We start from the raw sequence: 21,939 nt of genomic DNA, 5'->3' as shown, positions 1-21,939 counted from the left end.
TGTAGCAAATACCTTGATGCAAAACTGTTGGTTTGTATGATTCACTTTTGCAAATACAGTTTCCACATAGTTGGAAACTGATCCTTCATCCTGTATCCTGTCCATCTTGTGAGGCCACTTTGTAACATGTGGAAGAACTTATCGATGAAAATATAAGTTTTGATACTGCACTTCTTCCTGTTTGGTCTCATAGATATTTGTGTATCATCATTTGTAAATAGATGAATTTTCGTAAAGTTTGTGTGTATTGGATCCCCCAGTGGTTGACTTCAGTGCACAAATTGAAGAGATTGGGCTTAACAATGCAGCACCTAATGGGTTACACTGAAGCAGCAGTTTATTTCCTAAGATGGACCATCTCATGGTCCAAATCGTGGATTGACCACTACTATTCTGAATAATGGAATGGAAGAATCCTTCATCTCTAGAAAACAAGTTCAAATGGTTCTTTCAGCATGCAAGGTTATGAAGATTGTATCTTGGGATGTGCTGGGTGTGTTATTGCTGAAATTCCAGCCTTGTAGGGAGACAGTTAATACTGTATCATACTATGTCACTCCGCTATAATTATGATAGGCCATATGCCACAAATTACCTGGACCTCAGACAACAAGCATTATTGCAGACATACATTCATTGAGAACACTTGGAACATCCACTTTACAGCCTCAATATAGCTTCCATGAGTTTCATCTGTTTGTACCTCTTGAAAATTATCTGGATGAAAAGCACTTTGAAAACGTTGAAGCCTGTAGCTCAAGAGGCCACTTATTGGGGTGCAACCAGCTGTTATGAGAATTATTTATTACAAGCCTTCAGTGCCTTGTCAAACAATGAGACGTGTTTGAATTTACGTGGTGATTATGTTGAAAAGCAAAATAAATTTCAATCTACTATTCGCAGCACTGGTGTTACTATCCTATTTTTGTATAAGAATAACAATTAATATAATCTATTTCCAATTGCCAGTTATTCTTCCGATAAGACAAAATTTCTTGAATTAGTGACCCTTCTTGCTATCACTGCGTGTGTGGAAATGTGTGTAGTAACATCTACTTCCACTAAATTCATAAAACAATGTTTTACTTTACATATGTTGTTATTCATGCATATTTCTTTTTATTTGTACTTAAGTTAATTGACTGAGTGCCCTGCCATGCCCTTATTTTTGACCTACAAACCTATGTGTGAAATTCAAGTTTCCTTTCTGATAGGCCCATAGCATGTGTGAGGCCAAAGAATGACATATTACTTAAATTCTTGCAAGCTTTTGCTGCTTTTTTATTGGCACTGTAATAACTGATTGTGTTTCCATCTTATGATAAACATATAACAAATTAATAAAGTGTTAATAAAAAACAGCAAAAATTTGGACAAATTTATGTAATAATTTGTGTGTATCAGCAGTACTGAATATTTCATCTTCTGGCCAGAAGTGCTGCCTGCTTTTTTTATCTTCTTTGTTACGTATGCAAAGCACTAGGTGTGACAGGTAGCATTTTTTGTAATTTCTGTAGTCTTCTGTAATCGCGATTAAGATGATAAGATATGAATAGGCTGGTTTTGTTCGTAATGTGTGTTCCGTATACAGTTCACAGCAGCCTCAAGTCGGCCTTGTACACTTTGTCCACTGAGCGCGACCGACTGAAATCTGCTATCGAGTCTGACAGCAGTGGATCTCTAAATGCGAGCAGCATGGTGACATCTGGAAGTGGAATGGTTGCAGCTCTTCGAACGTCTCTGAGTCAGGCAATACAGCAAAATGGGGAATTACGCCAACGACTGCAACGTATTCATGATGTTGCAGATCTGAGTGACCTCTCCTCGATAGGACCTGCTTCTGAGGTAATTAATACACTAATTTGTGTGCTCTACATTGTGCTGGTTTTACTGGAAAGGGATCGAGGAAGAAAATTATGACGTTTCTGCTCTTTCGAGTTTTAAATTGTATGTGACAACACCTACCTGCGAGGAAGACTTTACCGTTTGTGCCAGCAGCAGGTGCGGTCACTCAAAGATACCCATATGCTGAAAACTTTGGTGACATCAAAACCTAATTCTCAAGTTAAGACATTTAATTGTGTTTCTTTCACTGTTTTGAACACATTTGCACACTGTCCAATCATACTGTCACCATGTGTCAGAAGTGTAAATAACCACCTTTTGCAGCATGGAGTGTTGCAAGATGTGCAGGAAGAGTGTTAGTGAAGTTCTGGAGGGTACTGAAAGGGATGTGGTGTCGCGGAGACTCCAGTGCTGTGGTCAGTTACACTAGGTTTCTCGACAGTCCTACAGATTCTCAATTGGGTTTAAACCTGGGGAGTTTGGTGGCCAGGGGAGTATGGTAAACTCATCCTGGTGCTCTTCGAACTGTGCACATGCACTGCCACTCAGTGGACATCCAGTTGCGGTGTTGGCATGTAAATTCCACCCTTCGTCATTGATGAACAGCTGTCAGTATGGATGCGTGAACCAGGTGCCTGCTATGGAGGCCCATTTACAGAAACATTTGCTGAACTGTCATTGAGGAGACATTGTTGGTAGTGACTTGCTTCACCTGGGCAGTCAGTTTCTCAACAGTTGAATGTCTATTCAGCCATCCACATCTCCCCAGCTATTGCTCATTCCTGTCATCTGTGGGCTGTGGTGCACCACAGTTGCCTTGTTGCCAGTTTGGATAGTGCATTTTACTGTTCACATTATACTCTAACATGACCGGATGCAAACAGTTTACAAACTTGGCCAGTTCCGAAATTCTCTCACCCTTGGCCTGAAAGCCAATGATCGTGGCCTTTTGGACAACAGATAAATTACTCCTTTCCACATTACAACAATGAGTGCACTGTTTTCTGCGTCGGCTCGACATTCTTTATATGCCCTCCACTACCAATGGAGTCATCTGCTGTCTGTGAGTGATTATTGCACATTTATGTTGAACATAGGCAGAGGTCACATTAATGTGGATGGACCATCTATAATATAGCATTTTCATAATGAAACAGTGACTTTATTTCTTGAGTGGCAGAATATCGGGCACACTTTTGAGATATAATTCCTGATAGAGAGGAATACAAACATAGTGGTAAACTGTCGGCTCATAGTTATTAAATGCTGTGCACGGTTATCCTCCACTGGTTCAAGTAGTTCATGTCAGCTAAATGAGAGGTTTGTGGCCTTCCCATTAGATGATAGATTAAGTAAGTTTAAGCAGATCATTAACTTGTTTTCTTCTTACAGTCCTAAACATAATGCCTAATAATTCTGTTAGCTAAAAAGATCTGTCCAACAGTCCACTTTTTGTGGTGTTGTAGGATATGTTAAATGAAAATATCAAACATGGATACATTAGCTTCACTGATCTGTGGTAGATTGTAAAATTGTCTTTTATTCTTTCTGTTGTCTACAAAAGCAACATATGCATAAGGCATCGTTCAAGTTGGTATATAAGTATTTGTGATTTCTATGCATACTTATTTAAGATTACAGTAATACATTTCATACATGAAATATTTATTTAGTGTACTTCACAAATTTAAGCATTCGTCTATGGAGGAAAAGCAGTGATGCTGTAATTATGACTTTAAAAATTTTCTGAATGTTCTGACCCTAGTTATTACTTTTGTATTTTCGAGAATTTTTTTATAAAGTTTTAACTTCCGTGTGGAAAGTACAGTTTCGACACAGGGATATGTTGATTTGGTCACATGTAAGTTTTTGTTTTGTGTGGTAAAGTGATAACAAATATAACATTTTTTAATAATCTTCAGTCCTTACCTGTTACATTTACGTAAATACATGGTAAAGGAGGAATGCCAGTACCAGTATCCTTTTTTTGCACTTTGAAAGAGCTGATAACCACTTTACTTTTTCCCCAGAAAGTGACCCAATATTTAAGAGGGGAAATCACATTAAGAGATTCAAAAAAGCTGATTTTTTAAAAATTGCATAAATCATTAGCCTAACTATCTAAGAATATTCTGTCAAAATTTCAAGGCGAAATTCGCATTCATTTAGATTTTATGAGCATAGAACCGAGTGCACATCAGGTATAGGCTCTTGCACAGATTTGTCAAGGGATGAATTACTGGAGAGATGTTTAGGCGGCCATATACAAACTGCAAATGAAAGTATTAATTCCACTATTTGGCTATTAGCACCTAAACACTTGCAGTCTGGACTAAAAGTCATGGAATTGGCATTGTATTTAGCAGCGGGCTTATTCAATGAAGGAAATTCATCCCTTCTGATGGTCATGAACGAAGCAGGAATTGTAACAGGCACGCAAATTATGCCAAACAAATGGATAACCAGTGCGTGAGCTGGCAGAATATATGTAGTTCACTGGAATCTAAGGAAGATTGGAAAGCACTGCTGCAAGCGCAGAATGAAGGCTATGGGGAAGAAGGCGGCTTACTATATGGTGATGGTATCGCAGATTTTTATCTTGCAATGGCTTTTTTCACATTTGGATGCAGTCTAACTCAGGAAGTATAGAACCGTTCATTTTGAAAATTGACAGTATGATTCTTTATAAAATTATGAATTATATGGACGAACTTGTGGGATGATACCATGACTTTGAGGGTATTTTTCTTTGCATAATTAGAGGGAAAAAGTCATGAAAATTGAAGTAAATTTTGCAGCACCCACAAAATTTAATTTTTTTTGTTATTTTCACCTGCATTGAGGTCCATATTTTTGGAAAATAAATTATTAATGTAAAACAAAACCTTTTAGATTTCAGATGAGAGTCAGAATTGCTCACAACCTTCATCAGACATCACAGTGTAACTTTGTTATTTTTGGCTAAAATTATCCAAAAAAGTTCACAAAAACTGTTCGAATTATGAATGAAATGATGTCAAAATTTGATTAAATTCTAATTAATTCTTCCGATCAAAAAAAGTCTCAAAAAATCAGTGTGAATCAGGCTCCTAATGCAGTTTTCCCTCTTAAGGCAAGAACAAAATTAGGCATGATACGTATTCATCATTGTTTCCTCACTGCAGCAGGATTTTAGTGAACACAAAACGTAACCTGGCTTGCTCAGTTTTGTGTTGAGGTACTCAATATGTGTATTTCATTTTGCATTGCTTTGCAACCGCAGTCCTAAGAATTTGATTTCTGTACTATTAACGACAAGCTCATTGTTGATAGACACAAACTGAATGTACATATCCTTTTGGGGTCATTGTGGAATTTTAGTGCATTAGTTTTTGTACTATTTATGTCAAGTTGATTGTTATGTGTCCAGTTGCTAAGTTGTTTTGAGACTGGTTTCTGCTATTCTTCCTTATTTTCTCCTTTTAATCGAATTATGGAGTCTTCAGCAGATATGATCATTTTATTAGCATCCACTTTAAGGAAGGAATAGAAGAGGTCCATTTACTGATCCTTGGGATGCACCATATTTAGTTAGTTTATAGCTGTAAAATTGTTTAGAAATAGTTTGTAGACTGGCATTTGTGTGCTTGATACATGTTCTTGCTTATGATTGCTCAGGAAAGAATTGATTCAGTTGTTGAACAGACGTCAAATGCTTTGACAGCAGAGGCTTATAATCTGCTTTATCAAAAGCTTTCAATGGGTCAATGAATAGGGACAGGAAAATTTTGGAAAGTGGTAACATGAAAAATAATGTGAAACTTGCAGTTTTTAGTGAAATAACGTGAAGTCTGTGATGCTTACACAATAACACACAATTTGTAATTTTGGAGTGCGAAAACGTTATAAATCTCAGGATAACAGTTCACTAATATTCTTAAGTGATCCTTACCAAGTGTTAAAATTGCATTTTGACTTCTAATCTCCTAAAGGCTGAGCTTCATATCTGGTCTTAAAGTAATGGTTAATTTGTCACAAACAAACTTTGATGTGATGAAGAAAATAGCTCTGAATTTGGCAAAAATAAAACCTGAGTCTGGCAAAATAAATAATACTAAATAAAACAATTTTTTCCTGCATCTAGCAGTAAATACTCTTGTTAATTCCTGTTTCCTGTCTGTATGCTATTGATGCACTCACAAATGGCCGTTGTTGTTCACCTCATATTTTTGAATCGATGTTGTTCATGACATAGGTTACTGTTTTCTTAAAAATTTCTTTTCTTAGTATTTTGTAATATTTTGCATAATACGTATGTAATTCAGGTGAGGAGTTTTTCATGTTATATATTTTATGAAGTCTTTTTTTTTCTGGAATGAAAACCTTATTCCCCTTGTGACCCAACAGGTTGTTTTAAAATTACAGTTTCTGTGGAAATGCAATTTGAAAGAAATAGGTTATTGTATCAATGAAAGTGTAGAATTTTTCTTTTCTGTCATTGTTTTTGTAAATATGTGACCATTGTTCTTTCTACTCAAGTAGTTCATTATCCTGGCTATAGCTCCTACATGTGGTTCTTAAAAGCTCCTACATGTGGTTCTTAAAAGCACTTTCTTAGCAATAATGCCTTTTATTTTCAGACTTAGTATTTTAGCAAAATGGCCACTAAAGCCTGCATTGAAAAATTTTAGTGAAGTGCATTTTTAGCATATCTTGAGTAGAAACTGATCTAGTTCTGTTTCGCAAATATCTGTTATGTGGGTAGCAGCTTTTACTTCAATCCTTAAGCTGGATGATGTAGCAAGATTCAAAAGGTCCTCACTGTTTCTACTTTTTGTGAGGAAATTTGTGTTCAAGTCATCACAGATTACACAGTGCTGCATTTTAAAACTTTCTAGCTATGCTTTATGGCTGTCAGCTAATTTTTAAACAATGTAATGTAATTAGATAGATAAAATAAATCTACTTCACAAGTGGTGGCGGGAGAACACGCACTTAAAAGAAGGTTATACTTATACAAACATCAAAAAGAGTTTTGCATCACCCTGGTTCCTAGAACTTCTGAAGACAGACATTGACTGTAGATATTGTATCACAGACACAGTTGCTTTGACCATTCAGAGATGTCACTAAAGCCGCCCAGAGATGTAAACAACTATGCATGAGCAGTGCCTATTAGATGAACAGAGTCCAACAGCCAATCAGTTCCAATGATTCCACCAGGAAGGAGGTACAAGACTCTTGTTGTCTGTAGTTCAACCATGCCTGGACAGTCAATACCACAGTTTGAATGTGTCCACATTGTTACTTTGTGCCAGGTGGGGCTCTCAACAAGGGAAATGTCTAGGGGTCTCGGAGTGAACCAAAGTGATGTTGCTCGGACATGGAGGAGATAATACAGAGAGACAGGACCTGTCGATGACATGCCTCGCTCAGGCCATCCAAGGGCTACTGCTGCAGTGGATGACTTCTACCTATGGATTATGGCTTGGAGGAACCTTGACAGCAATGCCACCATGTTGAATAATGCTTTTCGTGCAGCCACAGGACATCATGTTACAACTCAAACTGTGCGCAATAGGCTGCATGATGCACAACTTCACTCCTGACGTCCCTGGTGAGGTCCCATCTTTGCAACCATATGATGCCGTGCAGTGTGGTACAGATAGGCCCAACAACATGCCGAATGGACTGCTCAGGCTTGGCATCATGTTCTCTTCACCGATGAGTGTTGCATATGCTTTCAATCAGACAATCATTGGGGACGTGTTTGGAGGCAATCCAGTCAGGCTAAACACCTTGACACACTGTCCAGTGAGTGCAGCAGGGTAGAGGTTCCCTGCTGTTTTGGGGTGGCATTATGTGGAGTTGATGTAAGCTGCAGGTGGTCATGGTAGGTGCCATAATGGCTGTACGATACATGAATGCCATCCTCCAACAGATAATGCAATCATATTGGCAGCATTTTGGTGAGGCATTTGTCTTCATGGACGACAGTTCGCACTCCCATCATGCACATCTTGTGAATAACTTCCGTCAGGATAACGACATCACATGACTAGAGTTGCCAGGATGTTCTCCAGACATGAACCCTATCGAACGTGCCTGGGATTGATTGAAAAGGGCTGTTTATGGACGATGTCACCCACCAACCACTCTGAGGGATCTGTGCTGAATCGCTATTGTGGAGTGGGACAATCTGGACCAACAGTGCCTTGATGAATGTGTGGATAGTATGCCACGACAAATACAGGCATGCATCAATGCAAGAGGACATGCTACTCGGTAAGAGAGGTACCGGTGTGTACAGCAATCTGGACACAACCTCTAAAGGTCTCACTGTATGGAGTTACAATGTGCAATATGTGCTTTTCATGAGCAATAAAAAGGACAGAAGTAATGTTTATGTTTATCTGTATTCCACTTTTCCGGAACTCTCAGAACCAAGGTGATGTGAACCTTTTTTTGATGTGTGCGTAAGCTTTTGGCACCAGTGGCTCCCTCTTCTGGCTGAAGGGTTGAAGGGGAAGGAAGAGGGGTGAAGAAAAAGGACTGGAGAGGCTTAGTAAAAGGGATAGATTTTGGAAAAGTCACCCAGAACTGGTGTTCAGGGGAGAGTTACTGGAGGGGATGAGAAGGAAAGACTGACTGTTGGGGACTGCACCAGATGAGGTTTGAAAACCTGAGAACTGTGGAAGACGGGGTAATATGCAAGACAGAGATTACTCCAGAAATATCATGCACGAGTTAATAAGAGGGAAAAGCTAAGTTCATTGTACATAACAGAGGGGGAGGGTGAAAATAGACAGGTCAGAAAATAGACAGGTCAGAAAATAAAAGATGTAGAAAACTGAAATAGAGTGAAGGAAGGAGTAGTCATTGGGAATAAATGCTGAGATAGAAGAAATTAACGTAACTTAAGACCAGATAGATGGCAAAAACAGAGAGCCATCTGTAGAGTTCTTAGAAACTGATGTCTGGGGGAAAAACCTATATTGCACGTGTGGTGAAACAGACACAGTGTCATAACTGTAATGTTGCAGAGCATGCTCTACAACGAGTTAGTGTGTGTGTGTTGTCATTATATACAAGCTGCCTATGACCATTCATCCTAACTGAGAATGTGGTAGTAGTCATGTTGATGTAAAAGGCCAGTGTTTACGTAACAGGTGGTATATGAGGTGTTGTTTCACAGATGGCTCTCTGTTTGATAGTATATGTTTTGTCAATTACAGAACTGATATAGGTGGTTGTAGAAGAGTGCATAGGGCAAGTCTTGCAGTGGGGACAGTCACAGGGGTATGGGCCATAGGGTAGGGAGATGGGTGCAGAACTGCGGAGATTGGGACAGCAACGGAATGCTGTTCTAGGTGTTGTGGGCAAAATCTCTGACAGAATTCATATTTCAGGGCATGATTTTAGGAAGTCATTGCCTTGTCGAAGTAGCTGATTAATACATTCAAGACCTGTATAGTACTATATAATAATGAGTGGTGTGTTCCAAAGTTGTTTTTTGGAGGTTTCAGCAATACCAGAATTGGATGCGATGGCTCTGGAAATCTGTCTTTAAACTAGGCTGGTAGGGTAATAATTACGTCCAGTCAAGGCTGAAATGAGAATGGTGGTGTATTGCTGTAAAGTGTCTGCATCTGAACAAATATGTTTGCCTCGAATACCAAGGCTGTGGGGGTGGGATGGGGGGCACGTTTGATATGGAAAGGATGTCCAATATCAGTATGTAAGTACTGTTGTTTTTATTAGCTTTAATGTGGACAGAAGTGTGTAGCTGGCCTTTGGTGAGCACGAAATCAACATCAAGGAAAGTGGCATGGGATTCAGAATAGGACCATGTGAAATTTGATTGGGAGATGGTATTTAAAGATTCTGGGAATTTTAACAGGTCAGCATCACCTTGAGTCCATATGCCAAAGATATTCTCAATGTATCTAAACCAAACTAAGGGCTGAAGGTTTATGGATCACAGGAAAGCCCCCTCCAAGTGACCCATGAAAAGCTTGGCATAGTAAGAAGCCATCCTGGTTCCCATGGCTATATCCCTCATCTGTCTATATGTCTGTCCCTCAAAGGTGAAGTAGTAGTTGGCGACTATAAAGTTGATTAAGGTAGAAAGAAGGATGTCATAGGTTTGGAATCAGGTGGGCATTGACTGAGGAAATGTTAAGCAACAGACAGACCGTGTATATGGGGGGTGTTGCAAAGAGGGAGGTGGCATTTCAGGTGCTGATCAACTAAGGCAGATATATGTTCAGTGTGTGCTTTGTAGCCAGCAAATATAGGACAGCCAGGATGATTGGGTTTGTGGATCTTAGGAGCAGGTAAAAGATGTGGGTGCATGGTTTGGGTGAGGTAAGAAGTTGTATAGATTGATGTGTTAGTTCTTGTGAGGGGCCTGAGGTTTTAAGGAGGGACTGCAGGCCAGTTTGAATCATACGGATGGGATCTTGATGGCAGAAGCTGTATGTTGGGAATGAGCCTGGAGTTCTGCAGAGGACAGGTTAGGCTCATAGGACAGGTTAGGCTCATGTTATCTGAGGAAGGATAGTGAAGAAATGCTGATGTGAGGAATATTTGGAAGTCTTATAAGGGATGATTTTGAGGTGGTGGTGGTGGTGGATCAAGTTGAGATTGTGATTGGAACTGTTCAAGGCAGGGTTTAATGTCATGTTTGCTGTTGGAAAGGTTTTGGGATTGGGTAGCAAAGTGATATTTCCAGTTGAGAATAGGTGTGAAGGAAAGTAGGTCTTTTGCCAAAGCAGCACAAATGCAGGTTTAAGGCTGAAAGTGAGACTCTTGGCTAATACAGAGAGTTTAGGAAGGCAGAGTGCTTTAGACGAGAGGTTGATAACAATACACTGTTGTGACTTATGATTATGAGTTGTTGTTTGTCTGGGAGGCAGTGGTGAAGACTGAGGGATGTTAAGAAGGTTGAACAAGCTCAGTTTGTTGGAGAGGAGTGGTAGTTGATGGTGTGGCTGTTTGAGCTGCAGAGGGACAGGAAGGTACACACCACTGTTGAGATACTTTAGGAAAAGGTGGGATAGCTTTTTGACGTGAAGTCTTGCATGTTGTTGCAGTCTGAAGTTCACTTGGCATGTGATATCATCCAAGGAAACATGATGGGCAGATAACTGCAGGCTTTTGTAAGAAGACAGAAGTCTGGTGAAATGGAAGATGGCAGATGAGGCTTATAGCTCACAGATTAGCTCGGTAAGTGTGAGATATTGCTGTATTTGAAACTGTAAAAGAGCCTGGTCTGTAGTAGAATTACATCCAGAAACAGGGACTTTCAATGTTAGGCCTTAGGGAGTAACTCCAAGGGACAAGCAGGTTTCAAGAAACAGAATGTGAGACCTTATTTTTGATAGTTCAAGAGCATGATTTCAAAAAGAATGGATGTAATATATGATGGGATTTATCATGGCAGGAGAGAGCAGTTTGGAATGTTAGAAATGGTGGTAATGGCAGAAAAGAGAAGCAGAGGGTGAAAACGATAGAAAAACAGAAGAAAAGCAAGGTAAAAATTCGGAAAAAATTAGAAAAATTCATACGAAAATTGTGAGAACAGAATATGGTTAACAAGAGGTAATGAGTGGTTGAGAACTTATCACCAAAAAAGTGATATATATGATATGAAAAAATGATTGGAAAAGAAAAACATCGATAGGGTAAGTCATGAAAAGAGACAAAATACAGGGTAAACAGGAAGAGAAAGTTATACGAGAAATTGTAAATTACATTACTTGCGAAATAAAGTAATGTAGGATATGGCTGTAAAGACGATTGGAGCAATTTAGCATAAAACAAATGCACAAAAATGTGAAAGAATTATGTATAAACAAGGTAAGTGGAGGGAGTGAAAAAAAATAACTGTCAAATTAGCAAATAAATAGGCGAAAGATTATTGGGAGAAGGTCCTGGAGTATAGCAAAGCATAAACAAATTGTTAAAGTGTAATTTGTAAATAAACCAATGAAAATAATCAATTTTTAGAATATAATGCAAATGGATAGATAAAAAAAATCTACACACAAAGTAGCAGCAGTATACACACATAAAAAAAGGTTATATTTATGCAAGATATCAGAGCCAATGGCTCCTTCGTCTGGCAAAAAGGTTGAAGGGGAAGGACGGGGGCTGAAGAAAAAGGACTGGAGAGGATTAGGAAAAGAGGCTGATATCTGAAAAGTCATCCAGAACCAGGAGTCAGGGAAGACTTACTGGATGGGATGAGAAGGAAAGACTGATTGTAGAGGACTGTATTTGACGCAATTTGATAACCTGAGAGCTTAAAGGTGGAAGACAGGGTAATATGTAAGACCGAGATTACTGCAAAAACATCATGCATGAGTTAGTAAGAGTAACAAGCTAAGTTGATTGTACGTAACAGAGGTGGGAGGGGGATGGTGAAAAATAGACAGGTCAGAAAATGAAAGATGTAGAAATCTAAAATGGAATGAAGGAAGGAGTAGTTATTGTGAATAAATGCTAAGATGAAAGAAATTAAAATAAATTTAGACAGGTGCTTGGCGAGAACCAAGGACATGTTGTAACGCTAGTTCTCACCTGCAGAGGTCTGAGAAACTGGCATCTGGGGGAAGAATCCAGATTGTGCATGTGGTGAGCCAGTAACTGCTGATGTTTTAGAGCTGAAAAGTGTTTAACATAACAGCTGGTATATGCCATGTGTCGTTTCACATGTGGTTCTCCCTTTGATAGTATATATTTCGCTAGTGAGAACAAAATCAACATCAAGGAAAGTGACATGTGATTTGGAATAGGACCATGTGAAATTTAATTGGGAAAAGTTATTTAAAGAGTCCAGGAATTTTAACAGGTCAGCCACACCATGAGCGTGTATGACAAAGATGTTATCAAAGTATCTAAAACAAATGAGAGGTAGAAGGCTTATGGATAAAAAAAAAAAAAAAAAAAAAAAAAAAAAAAAAAAAAAAAAAAAAAAAGGCGTTCTCCAAGTGAACCGTGAAAAGTTTGGCATAAGAAGAAGCCATCTGGTTCCCATTGTTCTACCCCTGATCTGTTTGTGTGTCTGCTCCTCAGAGGTGAAGTAGTTGTTGCCTCAGAGGTGAAGTAGTTGTTGGTAAGTATAAAGTTGATTAAGGTGTGTTGGAAGGATGTCATAGGTTTGGAATCAGGTCGGTGCTGACTGAGGAAATGTTAAGCACCAGACAAACCATGTACAAGGGGGATGTTGGTGTAGAGGGAGGTGGCATAAATGGTGATAAGCAAGCTATATGGTGGAAGTGGGATGGGCATGGATTTCAGACAATCTAGGAAATGGCTGGTGTGTTTAATATGGGAGGGAAGTCTTTCTAGTAAGGGTTGCAGGTGCTGATCAACTAAGGCATATATACATTCAGTGGGTGCTTTGAAGCCAGCAATTATAGGGCCGTCAGGATGATTGGATTTGCAGATCTTAGGAAGAAGGTAAAACTTTTGGGTGCGTGGTTTGGGTGGGGTAAGAAGTTGTATGGATTGAGGTGTTAGTCCTTGTGAGGGGCCTGAGGTTTTAACGAGGAACTGCAGGTCAGTTTGAATCACAGAGCAGGGATCTTAGTACTTACCAACATTTGCTTCACATTTGAGGGACAGACATACAAACAGATCAGGGGTATGGCCATGGGAACCAGTATGGCTCCTTCCTATGCCAATCTTGTCATTGGTTGCTTGGAGGGGGCTTTTCAGGGTTCTATAAGCCTTCAGGCCCTGATTTGGTTTACATACATTGATGACATCTTTGCCATACAGACTCGTAGTGAGACTGACCTGTTAAAATTCCAGTAATTTTTAAACACCTTCTCCCAGTCAAATTTCACTTGATCCTATTCTGAATCCCATGCAACTTTCCGTGATGTTGATCTTGTCCCCACCAAAGGCCAGCTACACACTTCTGTCCATGTTACCCCTACTAACAAATGACAAACTTACATATTAACAGTGGCCATCCTTTCCATGTCAAACATTCTCCCCTATATAGCCTTGGAATTCGTGGCAAACATATTTGTTTGGATGCAGACGCTTTACAGCAGTGCACCACCGTTCTCACCTCAGCTTTCACTGGGCATAATTAACTTACCAGCCTATTTCAACAGCAGATTACTTTGACAAGGCCATGACTTCCTAAAATCATACACTGAAATGAAATCCACTCAGTCTGAGATTTTGCCCACCACACCTAGAATAACTTCCAAGCTCTATGATATCCTTGTCAGACCCTATGCTCCTGTACCTGTCTCCCTTCTGTGATGTCCCTGCTGCAAGACTTGCCCTATGTACCCTCCTACCACCACCTATATCAGTCCTGTAACTGGCAAAACAGGTCCCATCGAAGGGAGAGCCACCTGTGAAACAACACATCATATACCAGCTGTTATGTAAACACTGTTCGACCTTTTACATCAGTATGACTACTACCGGGTTATCAGTTAGGATGAATGGGCATAAGTGGAGGGTGTATACCAGCAACACCCAATATTGTTTCAGAGCATGCTCTACAACATGACAGTTGTAACATCAGTGGCTGTTTCACCACACATGCTATTTGAATCCTTCCCCCAGACGTCAGTTTCTCCGAACTCTGCACATCCTTGGGTTGCCACCTACCTAGCCTTAATATATGTTAATTTATTCCGCCTATGTTTTTCTTCACTATAACTATTCCTTTCTTCACACTGTGCTGGTTTTCTACATATTTCATATTCTGACTTGTCTATTTTTTGCTGTTCCCCTACCATCTGTGTAACATACAATGCACTTAGCTTTTCACTCTTATTAACTTGTGTACAATGTTTTTGCAGTAATCTCTGTCTTGCTTATTACCTTGACTTCCGTCTTTAAGCTCACAGGTTTTCAAATCTCGTCTGGTGCAATGCCGCACAGTCAGTGTTTCATTCTCGTCCCAACCCGTAATTCTCCCCTGACCCACGGTTCTGGGTGACTTTTCCAAAAGCTACCCATTTTCCTAAACCCCTCCAGTCCGTTTCCCTCACCCCTCTTGCTTCACTTTCAACCCTTCTGCTGGAAGGAGGAGTCACTGACTTGTGTAAAAATAAACTTCTTTTATGTGTGTGTTTTCCTGTTGCCACTTGGTGTGTATGTGTGTGTGTGTGTGTGTGTGTGTGTGTGTGTGTGTGTGTGTGTCTCCAATTACTTTATGTTGTTGTTGTTGTTGTGGTGGTGGTGGTGGTGGTGGTGGTGGTGGTCTTCAGTCCAGAGACTCTGCAAACCTCTTTATCTCCAAACAACTGCTGCAACCTACATCCTTCCGAATCTGCTTAGTGTATTCATCTCTTGGTCTTCCTCTACAATTTTTACTCTCTGTACTTCCCTCCAGTACTAAATTGGTGATCTGTTGATACCTGAAAATGTGTCCTAACAATCAATCCCTTCATCTAGTCAAGTTGAGCCACAAATTCCTCTTCTCCTCAGTTCTATTCAGTACCCTCTCATTAGTTATGTGATGTACCCATCTAATATTCAGCATTCTTCTATAGCATCACATTCTCTTCCTGTCTACACTGTTTATTGTCCATGTTTCACTTCCATACATGGCTACACTCCATACAAATACTTTCAGAAAAAGACTTCCTGATATTTAAACCTATACTTGAAGTTAACAAATTTCTCTTCTTCAGGAACACTTTCCTTGCCATGGCCAATCTACAGTTTATATCCTCTCTACTTCAACTATTATCAGTTACTTTGCTCCCCAAATAGCAAAACTCATTTATTACGTTAAGTGCCTCATTTCTTAATCTAATTTCCTCAGCATCACCTGATTTAATTCTACTACATTCCATTATTCTTGTTTTGCTTTTGTTGATGTTCATCTTATATACTCCTTCCAAGACACTGTCCATTCCATTCAGCTTCTCTTCAAAGTCCTTTGCGGTCTTTGACAGAATTACAATGTCATCGGTAAACATGAAAGTTTTTATTACTTCTTCATGAATTTTAATTCATACTCCAAAGCTTTCATTTGTTTCCTTCACTGCTTTCTCTATATACAGATTGAATAACATCGGGGATAGGCTACATCCCTGTCTGACTCCCTTCTCAACAACTGCTTCCCTTTAATGCCCTTGGACTCTTATAACTGCCATGTGGTTTCTGTACAAATGGTAAATAGCCTCTTCCTCCTTGTATTTTAGACCTGCCACCTTCAGATTTGAAAAAGAGTAATGCAGTCGACATTCTTAAATGCTTTCCCTAAGTCCACAAATGCTAGAAGCATAGGTTTACATTTCCTTAACCTATCTTCTAAGATAAGTCGTAATGTTGGTATTGCCTCGCGTGTTCCAACATTTCTACGTATTTCAAACTGATCTTCCCAGAGGTCGTCTTCTTTCAGTTTTTCCATTCGTCTGTAAAGAATTCATGTTAGTATTTTACTGTGACTTATTAAACTGAAAATTTGGTAATTTTCACACCTGTCAGCTCCTGCTTTCTTTGGATTTGGAATTATTATATTCTTTATGATGTCTGCATGTATTTCACCTGTCTCATACATCTTGTTCACCAGCTGGAAGAGTTTTGTCATGGCTGCCTTTCCCAAGGCTATCAGTAGCTCTAACGGAATGTTGTCTACTCCCAGGGCCTTGTTCCAACTTAGCTCTTTCAGTGCTCTGTCAAAATTTTCACTCAGTATCATATCTCTCATTTCATCTTCATCTACATCCTTCTCCATTTCCATAATATTGCCCTCAACTACATCTCCGTTGTACAGACCCTCTTTACATTCCCTCCAACTTCCTGCTTTCCCTTCTTTGCTTTGGACTAGTTTTCCACCTTAGCTCTTGATATTCATACAGATGGTTCTCTTTTCTCCAAAGGTCCCTACAATTTTCCTGTAGGCAGTATCTATCATACCCCTAGTGATATATGCTTCTACATCCTTACATTTGCCCTCTAGCCATCCCTGCTTATTCATTTTGCACTCTCTGTTGATCTCATTTTTGAGACATTTGTATTTCTTCTTGCCTGTTTCATTTACTGCATTTTTATATTTTCACTTTTCATCAATTAAATTCAATCTCTCTTCTGTTACCCAAGGATTTCTACTAGCCCTCGTCTTTTTAAAACTTGATCCTCAGGTGCCTTCACTATTTCATCTCTCATAGCTACCCATTCTTTTTCTACTGTACTTCTCTTCTCTTTTCTTGTCAATTTTTCTGTAATGCTCTCTCTGAAACACTCTACAACCTATGGTTCTTTCAGTTTATCCAGGTCCCATCTCCATAAATTCCTACCTTTTTGCTGTTTCTCCAGTTTTAATCTAAAGCTCATAACCAGTAAATTATGGTCAGAGTCCACATCTGCCCCTGGAAGTGTCCTACAAGTTAAAACCTGGTTTCTAAATCTCTGTCTTACCATTATATACTCTATCTGAAACCTTCCAATGTATCCAGGCCTCTTCCATGTATACTACCTTCTTTCACCATTCTGAGTGTTAAGTATGATTAAGTTATGCTCTGTGCAAAGTTCTACCAGGTGGCTTCCTGTTTCATTCCTTACCCCAGTCCGTATTCACTTACTACTTTTCATTCTCTTCCTTTTCCTAGATTTGAATTCCAGTCCTCCGTAACTTTTAAATTTTCATCTCCCTTAACAATCTGAATTATTTTCTTTATCGCATCATACATTTCTTCAATCTTTTTCTCATCTGCAGAGCTAGTTGGCATATAAACTTGTACTACTGTGGTAAGCATGGGCTTCATGTCTATCTTGGCTACAATAATGTGTTCACTATGCTGTTTGTTGTCCGCATTCCTATTTTTTTATTCATTAAAAAATGTACTCTTCTCTTTAAATATGTCTGCTTGTGTCTGTGTATGTGCGGATGGATATGTGTGTGTGTGCGCGAGTGTACACCTATCCGTTTTTCCCCCTAAGGGAAGTCTTTCCGCTCCCGGGATTGGAATGACTCCTTACCCTCTCCCTTAAAACCCACATCCTTTCGTCTTTCCCTCTCCTTCCCTCTTTCCTGAAGAAGCAACCATCGGTTGCGAAAGCTAGTAATTCTGTGTGTGTGTTTGTGTGTTTTGTTCATTGTGCCTGTCTGCTGGCGCTTTCCCGCTTGGTAAGTCTTGGAATCTTTGTTTTTAATATATTTACTCTTGCATTACCATTATTTGATTTTGTGTTTATAACCCTGCATTTTCATGAACAGAAGTCTTGTTCTCCTGCCACTGAACTTCACTAATTTCACTATATGTAGCTTTAACCTATCCATTTCCTTTTTTAAATTTTCTAACCTACCTGCCTGATTAAGGAATCTGACATTCCACGCTCCGATCCGTAGAATGCCACTTTCGTTACTCCGGATAACAACATCCTCCTGAGTAGTCCCCGCCTGGATATCCACATAGAGGACTGTGTTACCTCCAGAATATTTTACCCAAGATGACACCATCATCACTTAACCATACAGTAAAGCTGCATATGTTCGAGAAGAATTAAGGCTTTAGTTTCCCCTTGCTTTCAGCCGCTCGCAGTATCAGCACAGCAAGGCCATTTTGGTTGATTTTACAAGGCCAAATCAGTCAATCATCCAGACTGTTGCCCCTGCTACTACTGAAGAGGCTGCTGCCCCTCTTCAGGAACCACACATTTGTCTGGTCTCTGAACAGATAACCCTCCACCCTCGGTATGGCTACCTGTATCACTGGGACACACAGGCCTCCCCACCAAAGGCAAGGTCAATGGTTCATGGGGAGGAATTACTGTATACTGTCAAAAATTGATTATTTAGGTAATGTTTAAAGTATTTTTCATTGCAATTTCAGATCTGATTTTGGTTTTTCTGTGTCACATCATAAGTTTTTGTGCACACCACCTCTGAAGTTCTAGCTGAAATTACATTTGTTTTATAATGGGAAATATTTTAAATTGCCCCCCCATGAACCATGGACCTTGCCGTTGGTGGGGAGGCTTGTGTGCCTCAGCGATACAGATGGCCGTACCGTAGGTGCAACCACAACGGAGGGGTATCTGTTGAGAGGCCAGACAAACATGTGGTTCCTGAAGAGGGGCAGCAGCCTTTTCAGTAGTTGCAGGGGCAAAAGTCTGGATGATTGACTGATCTGGCCTTGCAACATTAACCAAAACGGCCTAGCTGTGCTGGTACTGCGAACGGCTGAAAGCAAGGGGAAACTACAGCCATAATTTATCCCGAGGACATGCAGCTTTACTGTATGATTAAATGATGACGTCCTCTTGGGTAAAATATTCCGGAGGTAAAATAGTACCCCATTCGGATCTCCGGGCGGGGACTACTCAGGAGGACGTCGTTATCAGGAGAAAGAAAACTGGCATTCTACGGATCGGAGCGTGGAATGTCAGATCCCTTAATCGGGCAGGTAGGTTAGAAAATTTAAAAAGGGATATGGATAGGTTAAAGTTAGATATAGTGGGAATTAGTGAAGTTCGGTGGCAGGAGGAACAAGACTTTTGGTCAGGTGAATACAGGGTTATAAATACAAAATCAAATAGGGGTAATGCAGGAGTAGGTTTAATAATGAATAGGAAAATAGGAATGCGGGTAAGCTTCTACAAACAGCATAGTGAACGCATTATTGTGGCCAAGATAGACACAAAGCCCATGCCTACGACAGTAGTACAAGTTTATATGCCAACTAGCTCTGCAGATGATGAAGAAATTGATGAAATGTATGATGAGATAAAAGAAATTATTCAGGTAGTGAAGGGAGACGAAAATTTAATAGTCATGGGTGACTGGAATTCGTCAGTAGGACAAGGGAGAGAAGGAAACATAGTAGGTGATTATGGATTGGGGCTAAGAAATGAAAGAGGAAGCTGTCTGGTAGAATTTTGCACAGAGCATAACTTAATCATAGCTAACACTTGGTTCAAGAATCATAAAAGAAGGTTGTATACATGGAAGAATCCTGGAGATACTAAAAGGTATCAGATAGATTATATAATGGTAAGACAGAGATTTAGGAATCAGGTTTTAAATTGTAGGACATTTCCAGGGGACAGATGTGGACTCTGACCACAATCTATTGGTTATGACCTGTAGGTTAAAACTGAAGAAACTGCAAAAAGGTAGGAATTTAAGGACATGGGATCTGGATAAGCTGAAAGAACCAGAGGTTGTACAGAGTTTCAAGGAGAGCATAAGGGAACAATTGACAGGAATGGGGAAAGAAACACAGTAGAAGAAGAATGGGTAGCTCTGAGGGATGAAGTAGTGAAGGCAGCAGAGGATCAAGTAGGTAAAAAGACGAGGGCTGCTAGAAATCCTTGGGTAACAGAAGAAATATTGAATTTAATTGATGAAAGGAGAAAATATAAAAATGCAGTAAATGAAGCAGGCAAAAAGGAATACAAACATCTCAAAAATGAGATCGTCAGGAAGTGCAAAATGGCTAAGCAGGGATGGCTAGAGGACAAATGTAAGGATGTAGAAGCTTATCTCACTAGGGGTAAGATAGATACTGCCTACAGGAAAATTAAAGAGACCTTTGGAGAGAAGAGAACCACGTGTATGAATATCAAGAGCTCAGATGGCAATCCAGTTCTAAGCAAAGAAGGGAAGGCAGAAAGGTGGAAGGAGTATATAGAAGGTTTATACAAGGGCGATGTACTTGTGTACAATATTATGGAAATGGAAGAGGATGTAGATGAAGACGAAATGGGAGGTAAGATACTGCGTGAAGAGTTTGACAGAGCACTGAAAGACCTGAGTCGAAACAAGGCCCCAGGAGTAGACAACATTCCATTAGAACTACTGACGGCCTTGGGAGAGCCAGTCATGACAAAACTCTACCAGCTGGTGAGCAAGATGTATGAGACAGGTGAAATACCCTCAGACTTCAAGAAGAATATAATAATTCCAATCCCAAATATCTTTGGCAGGTGCTGACAGATGTGAAAATTACCGAACTATCAGTTTAATAAGTCACAGCTGCAAAATACTAACACGAATTCTTTACAGACGAATGGAAAAACTGGTAGATGCGGACCTCGGGGAGGATCAGTTTGGATTTCGTAGAAATGTTCGAACACGTGAGGCAATACTGACCTTACGACTTATCTTAGAAGAAAGATTAAGAAAAGGCAAACCTATGTTTCTAGCATTTGTAGACTTAGAGAAAGCTTTTGACAATGTTGACTGGAATACCCTTTTTCAAATTCTAAAGGTGGCAGGGGTAAAATACAGGGAGCGAAAGGCTATTTACAATTTGTACAGAAACCAGATGGCAGTCATAAGAGTCGAGGGGCATGAAAGGGAAGCAGAGGTTGGGAAAGGAGTGAGACAGGGTTGTAGCCTCTCCCTGATGTTATTCAATCTGTAGATTGAGCAAGCAGTAAAGGAAACAAAAGAAAAATTTAATAGGTATTAAAATCCATGGAGAAGAAATAAAAACTTTGAGGTTCGCCAATGACATTGTAATTCTGTCAGAGACGGCAAAGGACTTGGAAGAACAGTTGAACGGAATGGACAGTGTCTTGAAAAGAGGATATAAGATGAACATCAACAAAAGCAAAACGAGGATAATGGAATGTAGTCAAATTAAATCGGGTGATGCTGAGGGAATTAGATTAGGAAATGAGACACTTAAAGTAGTAAAGGAGTTTTACTATTTAGGAAGTAAAATAACTGATGATGGTCGAAGTAGAGAGGATATAAAATGTAGACTGGCAATGGCAAGGGAAGCGTTTCTCAAGAAGAGAAATTTGTTAACATCGAATATAGATTCATGTATCAGGAAGTCGTTTATGAAAGTATTTGTTTGGAGTGTAGCCACGTATGGAAGTGAAACATGGACAATAAATAGTTTGGACAAGAAGAGAATAGAAGCTTTCAAAATGTGGTGCTACAGAAGAATGTTGAAGATTAGGTGGGTAGATCACATAACTAATGAGGAGGTATTGAATAGGATTGGGGAGAAGAGAAGTTTGTGGCACTACTTGACTAGAAGAAGGGATCGCTTGGTAGGACATGTTTTGAGGCATCAAGGGATCACAAATTTAGCATTGGAGGGCAGCGTGGAGGGTAAAAATCGTAGAGGGAGACCAAGAGACGAATACACTAAGCAGATTCAGAAGGAT

At 39.7% G+C, this 21,939-nt stretch overlaps 1 protein-coding gene across 4 annotated transcripts in view; it reads left to right on the top strand.

The window, feature by feature from the left end:
- The window catches only part of LOC126278384 (oxysterol-binding protein-related protein 3-like), a 277,416-nt gene that overhangs the window by 161,648 nt on the left and 93,829 nt on the right, over positions 1 to 21,939 (top strand). For all 4 annotated transcript variants that reach the window (XM_049978472.1, XM_049978475.1, XM_049978473.1 and 1 more), the window contains one exon: positions 1,592 to 1,845. In XM_049978472.1, the coding sequence (XP_049834429.1) occupies positions 1,592 to 1,845 (254 nt within the window). The remainder of the gene's footprint in view (positions 1 to 1,591; positions 1,846 to 21,939) is intronic.

The sequence above is a fragment of the Schistocerca gregaria genome, chromosome 6 (genome assembly GCF_023897955.1).
Source record: "Schistocerca gregaria isolate iqSchGreg1 chromosome 6, iqSchGreg1.2, whole genome shotgun sequence".
In the NCBI taxonomy this organism is placed as follows: domain Eukaryota; kingdom Metazoa; phylum Arthropoda; class Insecta; order Orthoptera; family Acrididae; genus Schistocerca; species Schistocerca gregaria.
This window is presented reverse-complemented; position numbering and strand designations above follow the sequence as displayed.